We start from the raw sequence: 21,808 nt of genomic DNA on the forward strand, positions 1-21,808 counted from the left end.
TGGCATTCTTATACACTAATTATGAAAAATCTGAAGGAGAAATTAAGGAAACACTCCCACTTACCACTGCAACAAAAAGAATAAAATATCTAGGTATAAACCTACCTAAGGAGACAAAAGACCTGTGTGCAGAAAATTATAAGACACTGATGAAAGAAATTAAAGATGACACAAACAGATGGAGAGATATACCATGTTCTTGGATTGGAAGAATCAACTCTGTGAAAATGACTCTACTACCCAAAGCAATCTACAGATTCAACGCAATCCCTATCAAACTACCAATGGCATTTTTCACAGAACTAGAACAACAAATTTCACAATTTGTATGGAGACACAAAAGACCCTGAATAGCCAAAGCAATCTTGAGAAAGAAAAATGGAGCTGGAGGAATCAGCCTCTCAGACTTCAGACTATACTACTTAAAGCTACAGTAATCAAGACAGTATGGTACTGGCACAAAAACAGGAATATAGATCAATGGAACAGGATAGAAAGCCCAGAGATAAGCCCACGCACATATTGTCACATTATTTTTGATAAAGGAGGCAAGAATATATGATGGAGAAAAGACAGCCTCTTCAATAAGTGGTGCTGGGAAAACTGGACAGCTACACGTAAAAGAATGAAATTAGGACACTCCCTAAAACCATACACAAAAATAAACTCAAAATAGATTAAAGACCTAAATGTAAGGCCAGACACTATCAAACTCTTAGAGGAAAACACAGGCAGAACACTCTATGACATAAATCACAGCAAGATCCTTTTTCACCCATCTCCTAGAGATATGGAAATAAAAACAAACAAATGGGACCTAATGAAACTTAAAAGCTTTTGCACAGCAAAGGAAATCATAAACAAGACCAAAAGACAACCCTCAGAATGGGAGAAAATATTTGCAAATGAAGCAACTGACAAAGGATTAGTCTCCAAAATTTACAAGCAGCTCACACAGCTCAATAACAAAAAAACAAACAACCCAATCCAAAAATGGGCAGAAGACCCAAACAGACATTTCTCCAAAGAAGATATACAGATTGCCAACAAATACATGAAAGAATGCTCAACATCATTAATCATTGGAGAAATGCAAATCAAAACTACAATGAGATATCACCTCACACCGGTCAGAATGGCCATCATCAGAAAGTCTAGAAACAATAAATGATGGAGAGGGTGTGAAGAAAAGGGAACACTCTTGCACTGTTGGTGGGAATGTAAATTGATACAGCCACTATGGAGATCAGTATGGAGGTTCCTTAAAAAACTAAAAATAGAACTACCACGTGACCCAGCAATCCCACTACTGAGCATATACCCTAAGAAAACCATAATTCAAAAAGAGTCATGTACCAAAATGTTCATTGCAGCTCTATTTACAATAGCCAGGACATGGAGGCAACCTAGGTGTCCATCATTGGATGAATGGATAAAGATGTGGCACACGTATACAATGGAATATTACTCAGCCATGAAAAGAAATGAAATTGAGATATTTGTAGTGAGGTGGATGGACCTAGAGTCTGTCATACAGAGTGACGTAAGTCAGAAAGGAAAAACAAATACCATATGCTAACACATATATATGGAATCTAAGAGAAAAAAAAAAAGGTCATTAAGAACCTAGGGGTAAGATGGGAATAAACATACAGACCTACTAGAGAATGGACTTGAGGATATGGGGAGGGAGAAGGGTAAGCTGTGACAAAGTGAGAGTGGCATGGACATATATACACTACCAAACGTAAGACAGATAGCTAGTGGGAAGCAGCCGCATAGCACAGGGAGATCAGCTCGGCGGTGTGGGGGTGGGTGGGATAGGGAGGGTGGGAGGGAGGGAGATGCAAGAGGGAAGAGATATGGGAACATATGTATATGTATAACTGATTCACTTTGTTATAAAGCAGAAACTAACACACCATTGTAAAGCAATTATACTATACTCCAATGAAGATGTTAAAAAAAAAAAAAAAGAGCCATGTACCACAATGTTCATTGCAGCTCTATTTACAATAGCCAGGACATGGAAGCAACCTAAGTGCCCATCAGCAGATGAATGGACAAAGAAGATGTGGCACATATATACAATGGAATATTACTCAGCCATAAAAAGAAACAAAATTGAGTTATCTGTAGTGAGGTGGATGGACGTAGATTCTGTCATACAGAGTGAAGTAAGTCAGAAAGAGAAAAACAAATACCGTGTGCTAACACATATATATGGAATCTAATAAAGAAAAAACAAATGGTTCTGAAGAACCTAGGGGCAGGACAGGAATAAAGATGCAGATGGAGAGAATGGACTTGAGGACATGCAGAAGGGGAAGGGTAAGCTGGGACAAAGTGAGAGAGTGGCATGGACATATATACACTACCGAATGTAAAATAGCTAGCTAGTGGGCAGCAGCCACATAGCACAGGGAGATCAGCTCAGTGCTTTGTGACCACCTAGAAGGGTGAGATAGGGAGGGTGGGAGGGAGACGCAAGAGGGAGGGGATATGGGGATATATGTATAGCTGATTCACTTTGTTATACAGCAGAAACTAACACACCATTGTAAGGCAACTGTACTCCAATAAAGATGTAAAAAAAAAAAAAGAAGCGTGTGAAGGAAAGAAAGGCAGAGGGTCCTTTTCCCAGGAGCTCATGAGGACACTCAGTATGCAGTTCAATCCATGTTTAGGACTGCTGTCCAGCTTCTTAGTTGTCTACTTCTTTTTTCTAATAGAAACTGGGATATTGATTCTATGTCACTGAGAGAGGAAATAAATTTTAAAGCCATTAAATTTGAAACTTTTTCACAGTTTCATTTTTACAAGGAGAGAGCTAACAGAGAAAGAGGTTAAAAGTAGTCATTCCAGGGTGTCCCTTACTATTGCATGAGCATATCTGGTATCATCTGAGAGGTGGTGAGCTATCTTCCTGCCTTGAAGGATCCTTCCATTAGCCCATCACTGAGCCCCAAATCCACCAGTTGAGACCCATTCCTTTGGTTTTCAAATTCTTTGGACCACATCAGGAAATAACATGTCAACACATGTGGACCTTAGCTGAAAGTTCAAAAAATAGGAAACTGAATGCTATTTTTCCTACCTTTTTCAATTGTCTTGGTTAGAGTCTTCACTCGATCTTGTAACTTTTTAATCACTCTGTCCTTCATGTCTAACACTTCTTCAAGATCCTACAGAAATCAAAAGAAACAAGGACATGAGCTCCGAAGCATCTTAACCTATTTTTTTAAATTTATTTATTTATTTTTGGCTGTGCTGGGTCTTCATTTCTGTGCGAGGGCATTCTCTAGTTGCGGCAAGCCGGGACCACTCTTCATCACGGTGCGCGGGCCTCTCACTATCGCAGCCTCTCTTGTTGCGGAGCACAGGCTCCAGACGCGCAGGCTCAGTAGTTGTGGCTCACGGGCCTAGTTCCTCCGCGGCATGTGGGATCTTCCCAGACCAGGGCTCGAACCTGTGTCCCCTGCACTGGCAGGCAGATTCTCAACCACTGCACCACCAACGAAGCCCCTTAACCTATTTTTTGATAATAGCTTTACTGAACTATAATTCACATACCAAACAGTTCACCCATTTGAAGTGTACACTCAATGGTTTTTAATATACTCAGTTGTGCAACCATCACTACCATCTAATTCCAGAATACTTTCATCACATCAGAAAGAAATACGTAACTTTTAGCTGGCACCCCTTTGTCCTCCTATTCCTTTCTAGCCCTTGGCAACCACTAATCTACCTTCTGTGTCTACATATTTGCCTGTTCTGGACATCTAATATACATGGAATCATACAATATGTGGCCTTTCATGTTTGGCTTCTTTCAGTTGGCATAATGTTTTCAAGGTTCATCCATGCTGTAGCAGGTATCAGTACCTCACTCCTTTTCGTGGCTGAATAACATCCTATTGTACGGATAGACCACAGTTAACTTGATCTAATTTTCCCTTAATAAATTAATGCCCATTGTAGAGAATTTAAAAATATGCATGTGTGCAGATGGGCTCTCTGGATGTCAGAAGCTGCAGGTGGAGAAACATCAGAGATTTGGGTCCTGGCTTTGCGTCTCCTTCCTGATAAGGGGGTGGCCCAGCCTATGCTGAATTTGGCTCAAGAACCAGGAGAGTCTTGGATGCCTACAAATATTTCCTATAAAGGGCAGAGAGTGTTTAGGTTCTTCCTGAATTCCAAGGGCTCTGACACAGAAAGGATTCAGGCTTCTCTGCTCCAGCAATGCCTACCACGCAGTCAGTCACTGCAGCTTGGGCTCTCGGGTGACTCTCAGAGCCAAGGGAAGTTGTGCTGTGTCTACTCAGTGGCCACCTGTCCCCACTACAGTTCTGTGTCTCTGTTAGACACATGAGGAACTTTATCTGGCCTTACAGGTGGGGAGGTGGGTACAGTTTCTTCCTTTCTATTTCAGCCTATTTTATAATATATCTAATAATAAAAAAGTTACCCATCAATCCTGGAGAACTTGGAGGAAATATCACTGTTCACATTTTGATTTATTTCATTCTTATTTTCCCCCTCATATGGCACATATACAGTGTATAAAATTGGGTCATACTGCATGTAAAGTTTTACATCCTATGTTTCTCTCTCATTATACTGCAGGTATTTCCCTCCGCCATTGATAATATACCAAACTGTCATTTTAATGGCTAAGTCATATGATACATAATCACTTAATCTACCCACTACTGTTGGACATCCTTTCATTTACTTATTTTTTCTGTGACTAATAACACTATTAGTCTCATTTGTGGGCAAAATCGCCACCTAAGATACAGAAATTATATTCTTTTGTTGCATATTCATCTATTCACTTGTAACACTGAGGCTACTGACTGGTTCAGGAATAGTGTGTTAAAACGAACACGGAGATATGACTGGTCCCCAGCTCCATGCACTGGGGAAGAAACAGGTCCAGCCCTTCCCTGCCTGGGAGGAGAGCCATACACACGAGGTGGGGGGCCCCTGAGGAGGGGCGCTGAGTGGGACCTCACTCCTCCCGCAGCATCAGAAACAAACTCACACAAATCCCACACAACTCAGGGATTGACAACACCCAGAGCTACATGCTCACAGCTGAGTGAAGGCTCACACAGGACAAGCTGTGCAACACACATGATCACCCACCTACCCTCTCCCTCACCACTGGCTCCTGCTGGGACCCCAGGGACACACACGCAGGCACAGCAGCAGAAGGTGGGACAGCCTCTCTCATTTAGCAGGCAGTTTCTCATCCAGTGTGATTTGAGAAACTTATTCTCTGAGAAAGGTGTACGCCCCCTCAAAAAAGATGGTCATCATCCAGGTGCCCTGACTGGAATGTGTTACTTCCTATTAAATGTTAAACTCTGTGGATTCCTCTTCAAACTTAAATCCTGACATGGCAAAATGTGACTTTACCCTATCATGTATTTTTCTTGTGAGATAGGAAATGGGGGACCCTGACAGGGAGCAGGGCCTGTGGACATGTGCAGGCTGACCAATGCCTGGGTGAGCCCTCCCCTGGTCATGGTCTTGGAGGTTGCCAGGCCAGGAAGGGGCCTGTGAGCATCCACCACCCAGGAAAGCACCCAGTCTGCTACTTCGGTGCTTCTCATTCTTGTGGGTTTCACACACCAATAAAATTTCAAAAGAATTGCTGGAAGCTGACAGAGTTGCCAAATATCATTTTGACAAGGGCATTGACAATCTGATGAAGATTTTCACAAGTTAAAAAGTTAGTCATCGGCTTCCCTGGTGGCGCAGTGGTTGAGAGTCCGCCTGCCGATGCGGGAGACATGGGTTCGTGCCCCGGTCCAGGAAGATCCCACATGCCGCGGAGCGGCCGGGCCCGTGAGCCATGGCCGTTGAGCCTGCCCGTCCGGAGCCTGTGCTCCGCAACGGGAGAGGCTGCAACAGTGAGAGGTCCGCGAACCGCAAAAAAAAAAGTTAGTCATCTACTATCATGATCATTGCATAGAAGAACATTTTGACTCTGAAAACTGCAGGAAGGGCACACACCCCCATAAGCAAGCAGAGGCCTTTGCTGGGGTAAGCTCTGCTCAGAGAAGGTCACACATCAGCCTATCACCCTCAAGGTGCTCTGGGCCAGGGCATCGTCATCTCATGGGTGCCGTCCATGGGACAATGCTCAGGTCCTCACCACCCGTCCTCTCTCAGCCGTCGTCAATCCCCAGGCTCCCCTGAGGCAGCTGTAACCTCAGAGACCACCTGTCCTTTGAGATAAGGAAACAGACTGCTCTGGTGGGAGGCAGATGCTGCTCATCGGATGCTTTAGGTGGCCTGACCCCCTTCAGTGATGCCTGCTTATGCAGGCATCACTTATCAACAAGTGACAAAACTCCTCACCCCGTGCTCCACAGTGAGGCGAGATGCTTCCTGCCGGAAACTACTCTTGACTTCACTTTCAGTTTCAAATTGTTTCCTCAAGTGCTCGCTGGCCTCCTGCATTTCTTGAATCTTATCCATCAGCTTCTCTTTCTCTTTGGTATGCATTTCATTTGGGGCTCCTATGGTTCTGAGAAAAGGATTAGGAAATTTTGGTATCAGTTTGACCGTCATGGAAATGTCTCTCATTGTCACATCAAGCAGTGATATTTCCAAAGATGGCAAAATACTTTGGCCACTTTATGTGTAAAGCAAGTGGTACCTGAATAGGGGAGTGCTCAAAGTGGGAGGAAGAGATCAGGGTTCGTGGGGTATAAAAGTCCACGTCTGCTCCAGTCTCCTTAACCTGATAAGAAGTTCCTGTCCCCACCTGTCTACACCCTTTGACTCCTCCCACAGGACGTCCATACCCACTTATACCGTTATGACCAAAAGCTCGATAATTATCTCCTTTGTGAAAAGACTGGGAACAGGTACTCCAAAACCCAGCGATCAGAGAGAGAAGAAAAACCCATCCAAAGAATTCCAAAATGGTGCTCACCACTTTCCTACTGTTTCGGGCCCTCATTTGGCCCCAATCCTACCAAAGAAGTCACATGATGAAAAATGCTCTCTGGGACATAGAGTGTCCATTTACTGTTTTTAAAATCAAGTATCTCAAGGATTTTTAAATTGGAATGGAACACTGATGACAAATTTGACATCTATTCCTCCGATGATTTAAATAATAATATGGGAGTCAATTTTAATCTGATGAGGATGACTTAGAAATGACTGTGAATAAAATTCACAGTGAAGAAGTCAGGGTAACTGACTTCTCTGAAGATTATAAAGTTTTACAAAATATTTTTACCATACAAAACTGCAATCTAATCTAAGTTATAAAAATATTATTTGATATAAGCAATGTTTTGTGGTATGGGAAAACATTAGGATATAAAATGGTACCTTACTAATGAGTGTGAGACTCTAAAACTGTAATTCTAACTTGAGTTATGTATAAATAAGTAAATCTATATTTTATTACAAAAGCACTGAATTAAAATAGCTTCAAAAACATTTTTAGAAAAGGGAACCCTCTTGCACTGTTGGTGTGAATGTAAATTGATACAACCACTATGGAGAACAGTATGGAGGTTCCTTAAAAAACTAAAAATAGAATTACCATATGACCCAGCAATCCCACTACTGGGCATATACCCTGAGAAAACCATAATTCAAAAGGAGTCATGTACCACAATGTTCATTGCAGCTCTATTTACAATAGCCAGGACATGGAAGCAACCTAAGTGTCCATCGACAGATGAATGGATAAAGAAGATGTGGCACATATATACAATGGAATATTACTCAGCCATAAAAAGAAATGAAATTGAGTTATTTGTAGTGAGGTGGATGGACCTAGAGTCTGTCATACAGAGTGAAGTCAGTCAGAAAGAGAAAAAGAAATACCGTATGCTAACGCATATATATGGAATCTAAAAAAAAAATGGTTCTGATGAACCTAGGGGCAGGACAGGAATAAAGACGTAGATGTAGAGAATGGACTTGAGGACATGAGGAGGGGGAAGGGTAAGCTGGGACAAAGTGAGAGAGTAGCATTGACATATATACACTACCAACTGTAAAACAGATAGCTAGTGGGAAGTAGCCGCATAGCACAGGGAGATCAGCTGGGTGCTTTGTGACCACCTAGAGGGGTGGGATAGGGTGGGTGGGAGGGAGAAGCAAGAGGGAGGAGATATGAGGATATATGTACACATGCATCTGATTCACTTTGTTATACAGCAGAAACTAACACACCACTGTAAAGCAATTATACCCCAATAAAGATGTTAAAAAAAAAAACCCAAAAAACAAAAAATCCCATCATTTTAAAAAAAGTATCTCAACAAGCTGGTGGCAAAACATTTTCCTCACAAGGCTCTACCAGGCCCTCTGTTGGTCAGGATGTAACCTGGGGGGTTTATCGATGAAGATTCTCTATCAACATGGATTTTAAGCCTTACCCTAAGTGGTCTGCTGAGAGAGAAACTGTTCTCTTTCACATGATCTTATGTTATCAATTTTTTCTGAAGACATGATTCATGTGTATGGCATAATGTTCTAGGGGTATAAAAGTCTACACAGTGAAAAGTAAATGTCCTCCCTCCCCTATGCACCAGCCACCCAGTTACCCTCCCTGCAGGCAACCAATGTTTTGTTTCATTTCTCATACACCCTCCCAGAGAAGGGTGTGTGTGTGTGTGTGTGTGTACACAAGTATTTCTTTTCTTCACACTTGAATGCTAACAAATTATATCTCTTAATTAACACCTTGCTTTTTTGGTTTAATAACCTTTCTTTGGTATCACCCACAATTTCAGAAAAGAAAAGCATTACATGAAGGTGAACCTGAGGTACATGCACAATGATACTTACTTTCTTTGCGTTCCTTCCTCTTCCTGATTGTGATTCAACTGTTTAGACAACTCTTCCAGTTGCCCTATAATGAGAAGAACTATCAGTCCTTTGGTGGCCATGTCACTGCATTCTGATTTGGGTTTGGTCGTATTTTCATATTTTCAGATATCGGGGTTCTAAACTGTACCCAGCTACAGATTAGGTTTTATGTGGTCTCAACAGCGTTTAAAAACTTTTCAAGCCATTATTTAAAAATTGTGATATTTCACATAAAAACCTGGATTTCTGGTTTTTCTTTAAAAATAGGAATATCAAGCAATACTGGGGCCCGAATTCTTACTTGCCAACAATCAATGGACCCTGGAGGCAGCTGCCGCCTTTAAATGCCTACGAACTTTAATGTACTATCCACCCAGCCCACTTCTCACTTTTCCTTTTTTTTTTTTTTTCAGTACGCGGGCCTCTCATTGTTGTGGCCTCTCCCGTTGCAGAGCACAGGCTCCGGACACGCAGGCTCAGCGGCCGTGGCTCACGGGTCAAGCCGCTCCGCGGCATGTGGGATCTTCCCGGACCGGGGCACGAACCCGCGTCCCCTGCACCGGCAGGCGGACTCTCAACCACTGTGCCACCAGGGAAGCCCCCACTTCTCACATTTATGTCACCTGCCTGGCTCCATGGAGAATCAGTTTGATGATGATTTTTTTGGTCATTTCCTGGATACAGGAAACCATTTTCTAAAAGCAGCTTCATGAGGGTTCCAGTTACCTTTCATGTTTTCAGCTTGTTCATTCAGGCGGATTTCAAGATCTTGCTTCTGTTTCTCCAGTTCTGCAATTTGCTGTTTAAAGTCTGGGATCATCTTTAGAGAAGAATTAGAAATATTAGAATACTTTCACGTATAAACTTTAAAATCTCAGAGCTGCTCAGAAGCAAACTAAACCGTCTAGGTCATTAACCTCATGGAACACACGTCTAGTATAGTTGTGTAAGAGGGCTAGCCAAAGCATAGACTGGATTTATGGAATGTTTGCTTTTTTTTTTTTAACCTCAAGACCTATATAGTCACGAGAAATACCAGCATGCTCAGGGTGAGCGGTTCTCACATAGCTACAACCCTCCACATCTCCAAGGTCTCCTGGAGAGAAGGAAGTGTACATCTGGGAGGGCATACGGGAATTCTCCGCTGAGTTGAGGGAGGGATGATGTGATGAAATGGCAGCCAGTCTCTTTGGCCCAGGCCCAGAGACATTATCTCCTCATCTAGAAACAGGAGAATCATCTCAAAGGGGTCCTACCGTGCCCTCTGAATTCCAGGCTGTGCACGGCTCTGTTATCAGAGGTCTGGAATGATCCAATGTTTCATAATCCTCTGTCTTTGTCTAGCTAATATTTGTTTAAATGTCCATCATTTCCACCCCAGTCATGTACGGAGAGTTTTTCTATTGTGCGAGTTTATGAAAACACCCCTGCCTCTGAAGTCCGAATGAAAAATACTTGTTTGACTGTGCAATTGGATTTCACTGCAAATTCCTCATAAAAGCGTCACCCAAGGAATAAACAAAGACGTGCAGGTCCTTAACTACCGTTCCATATGTCTGCTGTGCCCAGGGTCACATATGCGCACGTGTTTACACAGCACTGAGATTTCCTAATGCTTCTAGGCTATAGGGGGAGGAGGAGGGACCAGTAAAGAAGTTAGAGAAGCAGCAGCCAGCAGGCGGGATGAGAAGCCTGGGAGACCACAGTGTCCTGGAAGCCAGCAGAACAGAAAGGAGGGAGAGGGAGTCATTAACGCCACCAAGTGCTGCTGAGAGACTTAGACGAGGGTGGAAAGGAACCCTCTGTGCTCAGCCCCAGGCAGATTCAGTTAGTGGGAGAGGCAGCCCACAGAACGGGGTGGCCACAGAGTAAATGGGAGGTGAGTGGAGAAATCACAGCCAGGTGGCAAGGAGAAGTGTGGCCAAGCCCCCCAGAGAAATGGGGCGGTGGCTGCAAGGGGTGTGGGGTTAAGAAAGGATTGTTTTTGTTGAGAAGGTTCCTAAGGTATTTCTTCATGCCAGTAGACATGAGTGAGAAGAAAGGATGAGACAAACGGCAGTGGGGAAGAACAGGCATCACGGAAGAAGGAAGCTGTTGAAACAGTGAGATGAAGGGCATGAGCAGGGCGACTGACCTTCTGAATGCACACCCCTCTCAAGAGGTACCTTTTTACCTTAATGCTTTTTGTTACTTGCCAAGGGGTTAGGGCTAGATTTAAAATGGATAGATTTAAGAGCACACACATCACAGAATCTGGACCTATCCTACGGTAAACCCTCTTAAAATGCTTTCCAGCCTGGGGTAATTTTATAGTTTTATCTTCTGAACCAGCTATTTCACTCCTGGGAAATGTAATCTGTTTTACAGCTGAGACACTGAATTTTACTCCACTAATGCATAACATCTCCAGAATAATGGCCATGACTGGGGCCCGCGGCTGAGACCATACCATGTTTTCCGATGTTAGCCTGGTGACTTCATGACGGATACTTTCATTGATGTCATTCTCTTCTCTAAATAATTTCTGCAGGTGGTTGATTTCCTGACTTAGATGCACCACTTTGAAGTTCAGAGCTTCAATCTCCTTTTCGTAGCAGTCCTTCTGGGACTGGAGATGGCTCTCCAAAATGCTGTTAGAGGAGGGGTCAAGAAGTTAACTGCAGTCTTTATTCTGCTGATGACTCTGAGTGTGTACTTCTTTTTTTTTTTTTTTTTTTTTTTTTTTTTGTGGTACGTGGGCCTCTCACTGTTGTGGCCTCTCCCGTTGCGGAGCACAGGCTCCGGACGCTCAGGCTCAGCGGCCATGGCTCACGGGCCCAGCCGCTACGCGGCATGTGGGATCTTCCCGGACCGGGGCACGAACCCGTGTCCCCTGCATCGGCAGGCGGACTCTCAACCACTGCGCCACCAGGGAAGCCCTGAGTGTGTACTTCTGCAGCAGTTATGAAAACCCACAATTAAGAGCCAGGCGCTAAGCACATAAAGTTTACCTGTGTACACAAGGTTACAAGCTATGGAATTAGGAACATAAAATTATAAACTCCTTCTAGCTGGTTAGGAAGTGTTATGTGGTGTTAACATGCAGTTAATGATAAGAAATTTTATTTTGGACATTAAAATTATATTTTTACTCTAATAATTAAAAAAATACGTTCTGTGTGATGCAACAATGATAAAGAGACATTTTATTATACATTTTTCAAAACCCATAGAATGTACAACACCAAGAGTAAACCCTAGGGTAAACGACTGACTCTGGGTGATAATGATATGTCAGCATAGGTTCATCAGTTTCAAAAGATGTACCCTCTAGTGAGAGATGTTGATAATGGCTGTGCATGTGTAGGGGTAGGAGGTATATGAGAAACCTCTGTACTTTCTGTTCGGTTTGCTGTGAACCTAAAACTGCTCTAAAAATACTTTACTAATTTTTAAAAAAGCAAACGCCTTAAATTTAAACATATCTATAGGGACTTCCCTGGTGGCGCAGTGGTTAAGAATCCGCCTGCCAATGCAGGGGACACGGGTTCGAGCCCTGGTCCGGGAAGATCTCATGTGCCGCGGAGCAACTAAGCCCGTACACCACAACTACTGAGGCCACGTGCCACAACTACTGAAGCCCATGTGCCTAGAACCCATGCTCCGTAACAAGAGAAGCCACTGCAATGAGAAGCCCGCGCACCGCAATGAAGAGTAGCCCCCGCTCGCCACAACTAGAGAAAGCCTGTGCACAGCAACGAAGACCCAACACAGCCAAAAATAAAATAAAATAAATAAATAAATAAACATATTTATATATCTATAGCAACACTGGCTAACTTATTTGATATAGTCAGTTTTCATTGTACAGGTTATGGGTTTTATTATTTGGCCAGTTATCCCACAAAGAGATTGTTCTTCATTATTAAACTAATTTACTCAATCTTCAAAGAAATATTTCCAGGGATTATTAGACCATTCTACTATAAGGAATTTACTTCGTCTATCAAATCTATGAAAGATAAACTTTTGAGTTTCCAATAGTACATTATCTCTGAAAAATCACAAAGAAACTGAGGGAAATTTCTCACCGTGTTGCTTTCTTTAGTCCTTCATAAGCAAACCAAAGTTCTCCATCTTCATTTAAATGTTCCAAATCTTCCAGAGAGAGCCTGCAACAATGAGGAGGGTAAGAAAATCATCTCTTTCATGTGTTACCTTTTTTTAAATGCTTGATAATGCAAAAATGATTACCTGCTTCTTACATCTTCAGTGTCGTAGCTCTCAAGAAGTTGTTTGGTGATTTCTGACACCTTTTCTGAGAGAAAAAGGCACAACTGGTATAAATTACATTTTTGCCTAATTTCTCTTTTCCCATTTCCTTTTTAAGGACCCAGTTCTCTAGCCCTTCAGACTCTCCAGCTAACCATCTCATCAGCTGACTAACTTACCAGCTATCCAACCAACCAACTAACTAACCAGCCTCAGACCAATCAAAGGACACACTGCCTTAACAGTGACACCTATGATAAATTCAGCCTGCACCCCAATGGACTCAGTGACTCATATTTTCGTTACCTCTCATTTCCCGTTTCTGGGACTGCACATGTTTTTCCACTTCTATCTTCTGTGTCTGAAGTAGCTCTATCTCCTTTTCAAACTCAGAGATTGTCTGAATCCCAGCAATGATGGAACCAGGTGAAGAAAAAACAGCTATCATGATTTACATCAGACAAAGGGAACACTATTACTGTATTATTTATCTGTGCAAGTTGTCCTAAGTGCAGTTTCTCCGTTAAAATCTTGTTAAACCATCGCTGCCCATAAGGCTTGGCCTTAAAACCTTGTTTAACTATCTAAAATACTGTGCTTCCCAGATGTACTTGGTTGTAGCAATAGAATTAGCTTCCCTACTATAAAAAGGGAAAAAATAAGTACTTACTGCAAGTTTGGGGAGGGGTGGGAGAGGGGAAGGAGCTGCGAGAAATCAAGCACAGGGGATAAGTGCTCTCTCACTGTAGGATGAAATCTTGGATGCAAGGAAGTGGGCCAAGTCAAGGGTCTGGGCTCCAGCTACGTTTAGACGTGGCCCAGCGGCAGGGGCAGGCCATGCCCTGGAGGTCTAGGAGTTGGCAGTGAGGGCATGACCCGGGTCCAAGAGGGGCAGCTCTGGTTGTGGGGAAGAGGCTGTATTCTGCCTCTACTCACATGTGAGCTCAGGTTTGTCTTCTGCAGCTATGGGAGCTGTTCAGAGGTGAGTAACCCTTCCTGGATATTTTCTCAGTCAGTCTAAGTGTTTAAAGGTTAAAGCTCTTGTTTCCACAGGAGGTGAAAAGGGAGATCAAGTTGGCATTTACTGATCATTTTACATACACGACCTCATCCTTGTAACAGGTCTATAAGGTGACTAGAATGACCTTTTATAGATCAGAAAACTGAAGCTGCATAAGCGTTACATGGCACATTCAGGGTCACATGGACAGCTGACAGGGGACCCAGGACTATCCACCCTCAAGCCCGACTCTTGGTAACGTTTCAGTAAATGTTCCAAGTCATAACTGTATTTACTTACAGGCTTATTATAACATGTATCATGATGACAACGGGTTTATTTTCTTTGAAAATCAGATTAATCTCCTTAATATACCACACTGGAGAGTGTGGATCATAGTTTTAGCTACCAAAGAGGAAACAAGTGACGAATATTGGTGCCGTACTCCAAGGGCAGCCACGTGATTTCCCAAGATATAGACTGCAGCCAGGTGACGTGACTCCCAGATGGACATCAGTCTTATGTGGCTGCTAAGAATGCAGGACTCATAGGCATATGTGGTCCTTGCAGATTCCACAGTCCAATCTACTACTTTCAAATAATAGGAGACTAGGGCCCAGAGAATATTGGCAGTTCCGCTAAGAAATTCAGAGGCAACCCAGGTACGATTCCATGACACATCTTCTAAACTATGCACGGGTACTCCTTGGTGAGTACAGAGGACATCTGTGTAACCATAACAATTTTCTACTAACATGTGTCTCACATATCTAGTGGAAGCTTAAAAGCTTTCCAACCTTACACTAAAATGGTCTGCCTTGAAGAAGGGAGGGAAAAACGGGTCTGTATTTTCCAATGGGGAAGGAATTTAGTTAAAACCTTGATCGTCCAGGCATGGACCATTGCTTGTGTAGATTATCTGATAACACTTTAAAATGGAAGATTCTGATATGGTCATTTAATTTTAGTATCGGTATTACCAGATAAACAACATGATGGATTATGTAACAGGGTTTCACATCAATTTATAATTTCATATGGAAGTATTCTCTGGGTCAACGTGCTTGAACAACTTTATGTAAATGTAATTTTTACAAAGTTAGAAAGCTGACTTTTAAAACATAAAAAACCAGTATTGCTAAGTCAAAGGCAGCGGGGCGGGGGGCGGGTTATACTTGGAAGAATTGGAGGAACCGGGGTCCTTTGGCTTTCTGCCCTCACATGGGTACTGTCAGCTGACCCTGCAGGGATGTGAAGTTCCTCCCGCTCCTGCAGGTCAGACGAGTCAGCCAAAGAGCTTGTGGGGGGTGAGCAGCTCCTACCTTTGCCTGCTTGCTCAGCCGGGCCACCTCCCCTCTCAGGCCATCAGAGGCGACCCGCTCTCCCTCCAGCTGATGCTGCAGTTGCACCTTCTCATCTTTGAGAGCTTTCATTTCTTCTTTCAAAAACCGGATCTGCTTCTCATAGTCTTGCGTTTTCAGTTCAAAACTTTTTTCAAGAAGTCTAAGCAGCAAAAGAAAATTCTGAACCGTCTCTAAAGGCTTTACCCTGAAGTCGAACTACAGATCATTTGGAAAATAAGAGGCTCTTCCTTCCGAAAGGAAGAGCCAAGTTAAGACCTATTGTGAGGACAACGGTCTTCTGTTTAGCAGACTGCTTTCTGTCCCCTTAGGGTAAGGCAGCTTCTTCTTACACCTTCGGATCAGAGAAGTGTGGCTCTACAGGGGTCACTCCGAGGACGCGCAGGAGAGGGAGGCTAAACGTAAAGACTCAACGCTTGTTGGGGGTCGTGTATCCCCCAAGCCGCCCCGGTTCCACGTGGTCCCCTAAAGGGGCCACTTCACTCAGAAAGGACCGTGGCACATTCTGCTAAGTCCTGTCCCCTGCCTCGAACCAAGGATCCTTGGAGCAGTTTGGCTTAGTCCTAAACAAGTTAATACTTAGGCCTAAACCAGTTAAACGGTTATTAAATTAATAGCCATTTAATATGTGAAAGGGTTCAGCTCTTCAATCATTTTAGAATAAACTGCAGCAAACCCAGTGCCCAAAAGGCCACAGAAAGCCAATTCCTTGTACAATGACTGCTCAGTTGAGCCCAAGAAAAATAACCGAAGAGATATACAGAGCCTAGACCAGCCCCACATAGCTCACAGGGGCCCAGTCGGAATTGAAGCCATCCTAGGAGCTCTGTGAGTTTAAGAAATCATCTTCCCACTCGCTGGGCTGTCAACTCAGTCCATTTTATGACTTGCTTTTGTAGCACAAAGGGGAAAATCCTGAGGAAGAGAGTCATATTCCCAATAGGTTTTTGTTTCATTTCTTCTTACAGGTATTAACAAACTTTTAAACTTTGTTTTCAGATTAAAAAAAAAAAAAAACTACAGTGCTCCTAAGAGGTCAGGAGAATACATTTGAATAAGCAAATTGCAACCAGAAATCTTATGTAAAGAGAATCTCAGACGTGTAGCCTAAACTGACCAGAAGTATGCCCACTGACTGTGGCACCTCTGAGCCTCTCAAGGGTTGTGACAGGACCAAGTCTTCCCCAGTCAGCTGACCGGGGACCAAAAGGAGCTGCAGGTGAGGACTGATGAGGACTGCAAAGGGGTCAAAATGACTTGGCCTCAGGCTGGCTCTCCAAGCCCCTGCTTGAAATGATCACTCCTGAGTGGCCCCAGAACACCAGCAGATGCCAATAGCTGAGCTCCTCTATCCTAGAGTTTAGAGTTCACTGAAAAACAGACTTTTCAAGGTAAAGAGTTAACTGTCCCTATTTAAAAACTGATGTAAGTATGGCCCAGCAATTGCAGTCCTAGGTATATATCCGAAGAAAATGAAAACACTAATTCACAAGGATACATGCACCCCAATGTTCACAGCAGCACTATTTACAATAGCCAAGATATGGAAGCTTCCTAAGTGGCCATCAACAGATGAATGGATAAAGAAGATGTGGCATACGTATACAACGGAATATTACTCAGCCATAAAAAAAGAAAAGTTTCCATTTGCAACAACATGGATGAAACTGGGGGGTATAATACCTTAGTGAAATAAGTCAGACAGAGAAAGACAAATACTGTGTGTTATCACTTATATGTGGAATCTAAAAAATAAAACAAATGAATGAATGTAGCAAAACAGAAACAGACTCACAGAGAACAAACTAGTGGCTACCAGTGGGGAGAGGGAAGGTGGAGGGGCAAGAAAGGCATACGGGATTAAGAGGTACAAACTACTATGTATAAAATAAATAAGCTAAAAGGATATATTATATAACACAGGGAATATTAGCTAATATCTTATAATAACTATAAGTGGAGTACAAGGTATAAAAAGTTTGAATCACTATGTTGTACACATGAAACTAATATAACACTATAAATCAACGATACATCAAAAAAAACAACAACAAACAAAACCGATGTAGGATCATGAAACACTCTATGTATCTGTTAACTCTTGGAGATTTTCAGTGACACTCCCTCCCCTAACTGCCTCTTCATCCAGACCCAGGTTCTCCTGCTAACTAACTTCACAGGGAAGCTGTATATCCTGCCACCCAGGCAGCCCTGTGCCTTCTAGCCTTGGACAGAGATATGCAAGAATGTTCCATATCTCCCCAACACCCTGCCATGAATCCCTACCTGGAGATCTAAAAGCCTGTGAGTTGACTTCTTAAGAGAGGGGGGCACAGACTGGAGCCTCTAGACCTTAGCGAAGGATTTGATACTGAGACAGGAAAGGCAGAGCTGGTACAGTACAAGCTCATGGGGACCTGTCTTAATTTGTGTGAGGTGGGTTACACACATTACTACCTGAGACAAGAGTCAAGTTTACAGATACAATGTGGGGGGTGAGGGGAAGGAAGGGAGGTTTATTTAAGAGGCACTAATTTTCATCCTTGGACTTGATGGAAGATGAAGAGGTGGCAGTCTCTTAACTTCTCACTGTCTTGGCAATAAAGGTCCACTGTGCCCACAACTCCAGAACCTGTGCAGTGTCTGAGAGGTGCACACTGGGCACTTAGCTCTCTCAAAGCTCAATCTCTCACTTCCTAAAAATATTCACACCCTGCTCTCCTGTATCTGTGATCTGCTACCTGCAAGCTGAGACGCAAAACAGAAAAGAGCAGAGAGAGAAAAAAGCAGTGGCTTTAAGACAAATGAGATTTCATACATTCTCTGTCGTTCTTCTTTCTGCACATCATCAAAGAGCTGCTTGGTGAGGTTGTCCATTTTTTCTGTGAAAGAGAATGTATACTCTTTGAAATATGTCCACAAAGCAATGCCTTGATTGTTTCATGTCACATTTAAGAAAGTGAGAATAATCATGTGATATTTATGATTAATGGGACTTAAGATAAGAGTATAAATGACATTTTTTATAAGTTAGAAATAGATAAGGGGGTTTCAAAATAATAACCCTCACAAATTTGTTATGTTGGAATCTATGAATAGTTTCAGAGTACTTTTATTGGTCTGAATACCATTTGCTTTATTAAAATAGATATGTTGGCTTTGAGACAATAAATATTATTATTAAAAAAAAAACAGGGCTTCCCTGGTGGCGCAGTGGATGAGAGTCCGCCTGCCGATGCAGGGGACGCGGGTTCGTGCCCCAGTCCGGGAGGATCCCACGTGCCGCGGAGCGGCTGGGCCCGTAAGCCATGGTCGCTGGGCCTGCGCGTCTGGAGCCTGTGCTCCGCAACGGGAGAGGCCACAACAGTGAGAGGCCCGTGTACCGCAAAAAAGAAATAAATAAATAAAATAAACAGAAACCCTTTGGGAAGAAGATGATCAATTTATGACAGGGGTTCTCAATCTCAGCACTATTGATGCTTCGGGCTAGATAAATCTTTGCTGTGGAGAGGGGGCCATCCTGCTCACTGTAGGATGTTGACTGGCATCCCTGGCTTCTACCCACTGGAGGTCAGTAGCACCTCTGCTCTAGCTGTGACACCAAAAATGTCTCCAGACATTGCCAAATGTCCCCTGGCGGAGGGTGGGGTGGGTGGGAACCAAAGGGCCTTGGTGGAGAATCATTCATTCATGATAACCAAGAAAATAATAAAGTGTCTGTCTTCACCTGGGGAAGAGGAAGTCTAAAAGGCCACTGTTGCATTTAAATACAATACAAGAATCCAACACAAAGTGTAGGTTAAGTGGGCACCTGACCACTGGGAAACAATCACTGGGGTTCAAGACAGTCTCTGGTTAGGAGAGCTCCACATTCCCAATGTGTCCACACACAACAGGTGCCCTTCAGAATGGGCACAGGATTAACAGATGCAGCCCATCAAAGCCTGACAGCCCGATATGTGCTTAGCTGATACCTCTTCCCTGAGTTCTACCTCATTTCTGAGTCCTGCCCCAGAGGGGAGCCCAGGGATGAGGTGAAAACAGTAATCCTCCACATGTCTTTGTTTAAAGAAAAAAAAAAAGCCAACAGTTTAATAGTTTGTCCAATGCAGTGTAAAATGTCCCTGAATCAAAATGACTGCTTCAGAATGTCATGAGTCATCCAGAAAATACTAGGGAAAATGCTTAAGCTTTAATTTAGAAGATACCGTATTTGGTATAATTTCAGTGTTTAATTCATTCACAGAATTGACTTCAATTCCGGTGTTTACCATCTTGGGCTATTTGCAAATGGGCTAAAGAGCCTGTCCGAATGGGACTTTCTTCCCCAAAGCAATGAGATTTTGCCCAAGGTGGAATCTCAAAAAGGGGAAACAGCATTCGATGATATCCTTGAGTCCCACGTCACAAGAGTTAAGTGGAAGTTGGTGCTTTCGTAAAACTCAGTTTGCCATGTGTAGGGAGACCCACAGGATAAACAGTTTATAAACATGGGGTGTGAACGCTTTCAGGCACTTTTTAGAAGGAGTTATAAAATTACCCACCCAAACATGTCAATGCTGTCAAATATATAATTTTCAGGACATACTTGTGGGAATTTAAAATTTTTTGTGGGAAATTCCACTTAAAGAAGTTAGAAAGAGGAACAAACACTCAAGAGGAATGGATTGTAATTAAAAAGCCCTTCCCTAATTCGAGTTCAAGGTTTACTCACAGACCTCTAACCTCTTCCTGTCCATCACTGCCACGTATGTGGGCCCCAGCACCCACATCATCAGCCCTTAGAGACAGGGTGCAGGGCACACAGTATGTGCAGCAGGAGGTCATGCCCATCCTGGGCATCACCTGAACACCCTGCCTGCTCTGCTGGCCAGGTCTCAGGATGTTTACTTCCTCCTCCCGACATGTGCTTCTCCTGCACTCTGACCTGAACCCCAGGGCTTAGTGCTGCTCCAGATGCTGGCACATCCCCCAACAGCTGGGCCTAAGGTGTGTGCTAGATCCCCAGGCCTGAACCCTTGCGCCCTTGCCCCCATGCTGGAGCTTAAGGAATAGCTCCTGGACACGACAGATAATCCAGCGTGGTGATTTAAACTACCTGGTGAGGAACCACTAGGCTCACGTTCCTGCTGCCTTTTCTGGGATTTAGCAAGGGCTCGCAATTAGAATTTGAGTCGGACAAGTACAGATGGACAGAGCTAGGCTAAGGATGGCTGCTCCACACTCCAAAGGAAAGTGTTACTGCTGGTCCCAAGGGCCTGCATCTGACAGCTCAGGGCTGATGTAGCTCAGTGCTAAGCGGGGCCCTTTGTTCAGGGCCAGGACAGTGGCAGAGGACCTGGGTACCACTTAGACTAAGTAACCTGGACAGAGCTGAAATCTGAGTGCAGATGCTTGGTAAGCCACAAACATTATCCCAACACTGCCCTGGACAATGCATCAGGATGACTACAAGGTTTAAAAAAATACAGACTCTGGGGCTTCCCTGGTGGCGCAGTGGTTGAGAGTCCGCCTGCTGATGCAGGGGACACGGGTTCGTGCCCGGGCCCAGGAAGATCCCACATGCTGCGGAGCAGCTGGGCCCGTGAGCCACGGCCACTGAGCCTGCGCGTCTGGAGCCTGTGCTCCGCAACGGGAGAGGCCACAACAGTGAGAGGCCCGCGTACCGCAAAAAAAAAAAAAAAAAATACAGACTCTGAACCATACCTGCCACCACCACCCACTACACTCCCCCACCCCATCTTCTGAAATCACAGCTCCAGGCTGATGGCCCACCCATCGGTACTTTGTAAATGGCCCAGGAGGTTCTGAGACAGGGACGGCTGTGCTCCGACAAAAGATGGAAATAAACCGGATAAATCTGTAGGGTACAGTTGCCACGATTTAAATAAAGTTATTCTCTGTGGAGTGAAAGTTTTCTCATTATGCCAGAGCCTCCTGGTCCAGCCTGAAACTCAGTTCCCACCCAGTACCTATTTCCTGAATGAATGGACTTGTGAACGGGTGAATGTGTGTCGGGTCACCTTGGGCTTTACCTTTCAACTCGTCAGTCTTCTCTTGAAGCTTCAGCTGTATTTGTTCTTTTTCTATTTCCAATTCTGAATTACACTTCTGAAGCTTTGCCAATTTCTAGCAAAGGGAAGAAAAAAATGCTTTTTTGAAAACCTCACTTTGAGTTTTGTCCCCACTGCCTGTATATTTTTAAATTAGTATTTTTTGGTCTCGGCTCCCATCCATAGGTAACAGCCGGCACCAGCCCACTGCAAGACGCTGCGTTTAGCTCCACGTGCAAGGGCTCCATGTGACTTCAACAGACACTAGTTCCCAGCCTCGCCCAGAA

At 43.7% G+C, this 21,808-nt stretch overlaps 1 protein-coding gene across 1 annotated transcript in view; it reads right to left on the reverse strand.

Annotated features, from left to right (window-relative positions):
* The window catches only part of MYO5C (myosin VC), a 107,613-nt gene that overhangs the window by 31,962 nt on the left and 53,843 nt on the right, over window positions 1-21,808 (reverse strand). Inside the window, exons 23-33 of the mRNA XM_065871728.1 lie at window positions 21,504-21,597; window positions 18,287-18,350; window positions 15,430-15,610; window positions 13,414-13,507; window positions 13,090-13,153; window positions 12,927-13,007; window positions 11,306-11,486; window positions 9,583-9,676; window positions 8,836-8,899; window positions 6,376-6,544; window positions 3,098-3,185 (exon numbers count right to left, since the gene is read on the reverse strand). Of these exons, the coding sequence (XP_065727800.1) occupies window positions 3,098-3,185; window positions 6,376-6,544; window positions 8,836-8,899; window positions 9,583-9,676; window positions 11,306-11,486; window positions 12,927-13,007; window positions 13,090-13,153; window positions 13,414-13,507; window positions 15,430-15,610; window positions 18,287-18,350; window positions 21,504-21,597 (1,174 nt within the window). The remainder of the gene's footprint in view (window positions 1-3,097; window positions 3,186-6,375; window positions 6,545-8,835; window positions 8,900-9,582; window positions 9,677-11,305; window positions 11,487-12,926; window positions 13,008-13,089; window positions 13,154-13,413; window positions 13,508-15,429; window positions 15,611-18,286; window positions 18,351-21,503; window positions 21,598-21,808) is intronic.

Source organism: Phocoena phocoena, chromosome 2 (assembly GCF_963924675.1).
Source record: "Phocoena phocoena chromosome 2, mPhoPho1.1, whole genome shotgun sequence".
Lineage (NCBI taxonomy): Eukaryota > Metazoa > Chordata > Mammalia > Artiodactyla > Phocoenidae > Phocoena > Phocoena phocoena.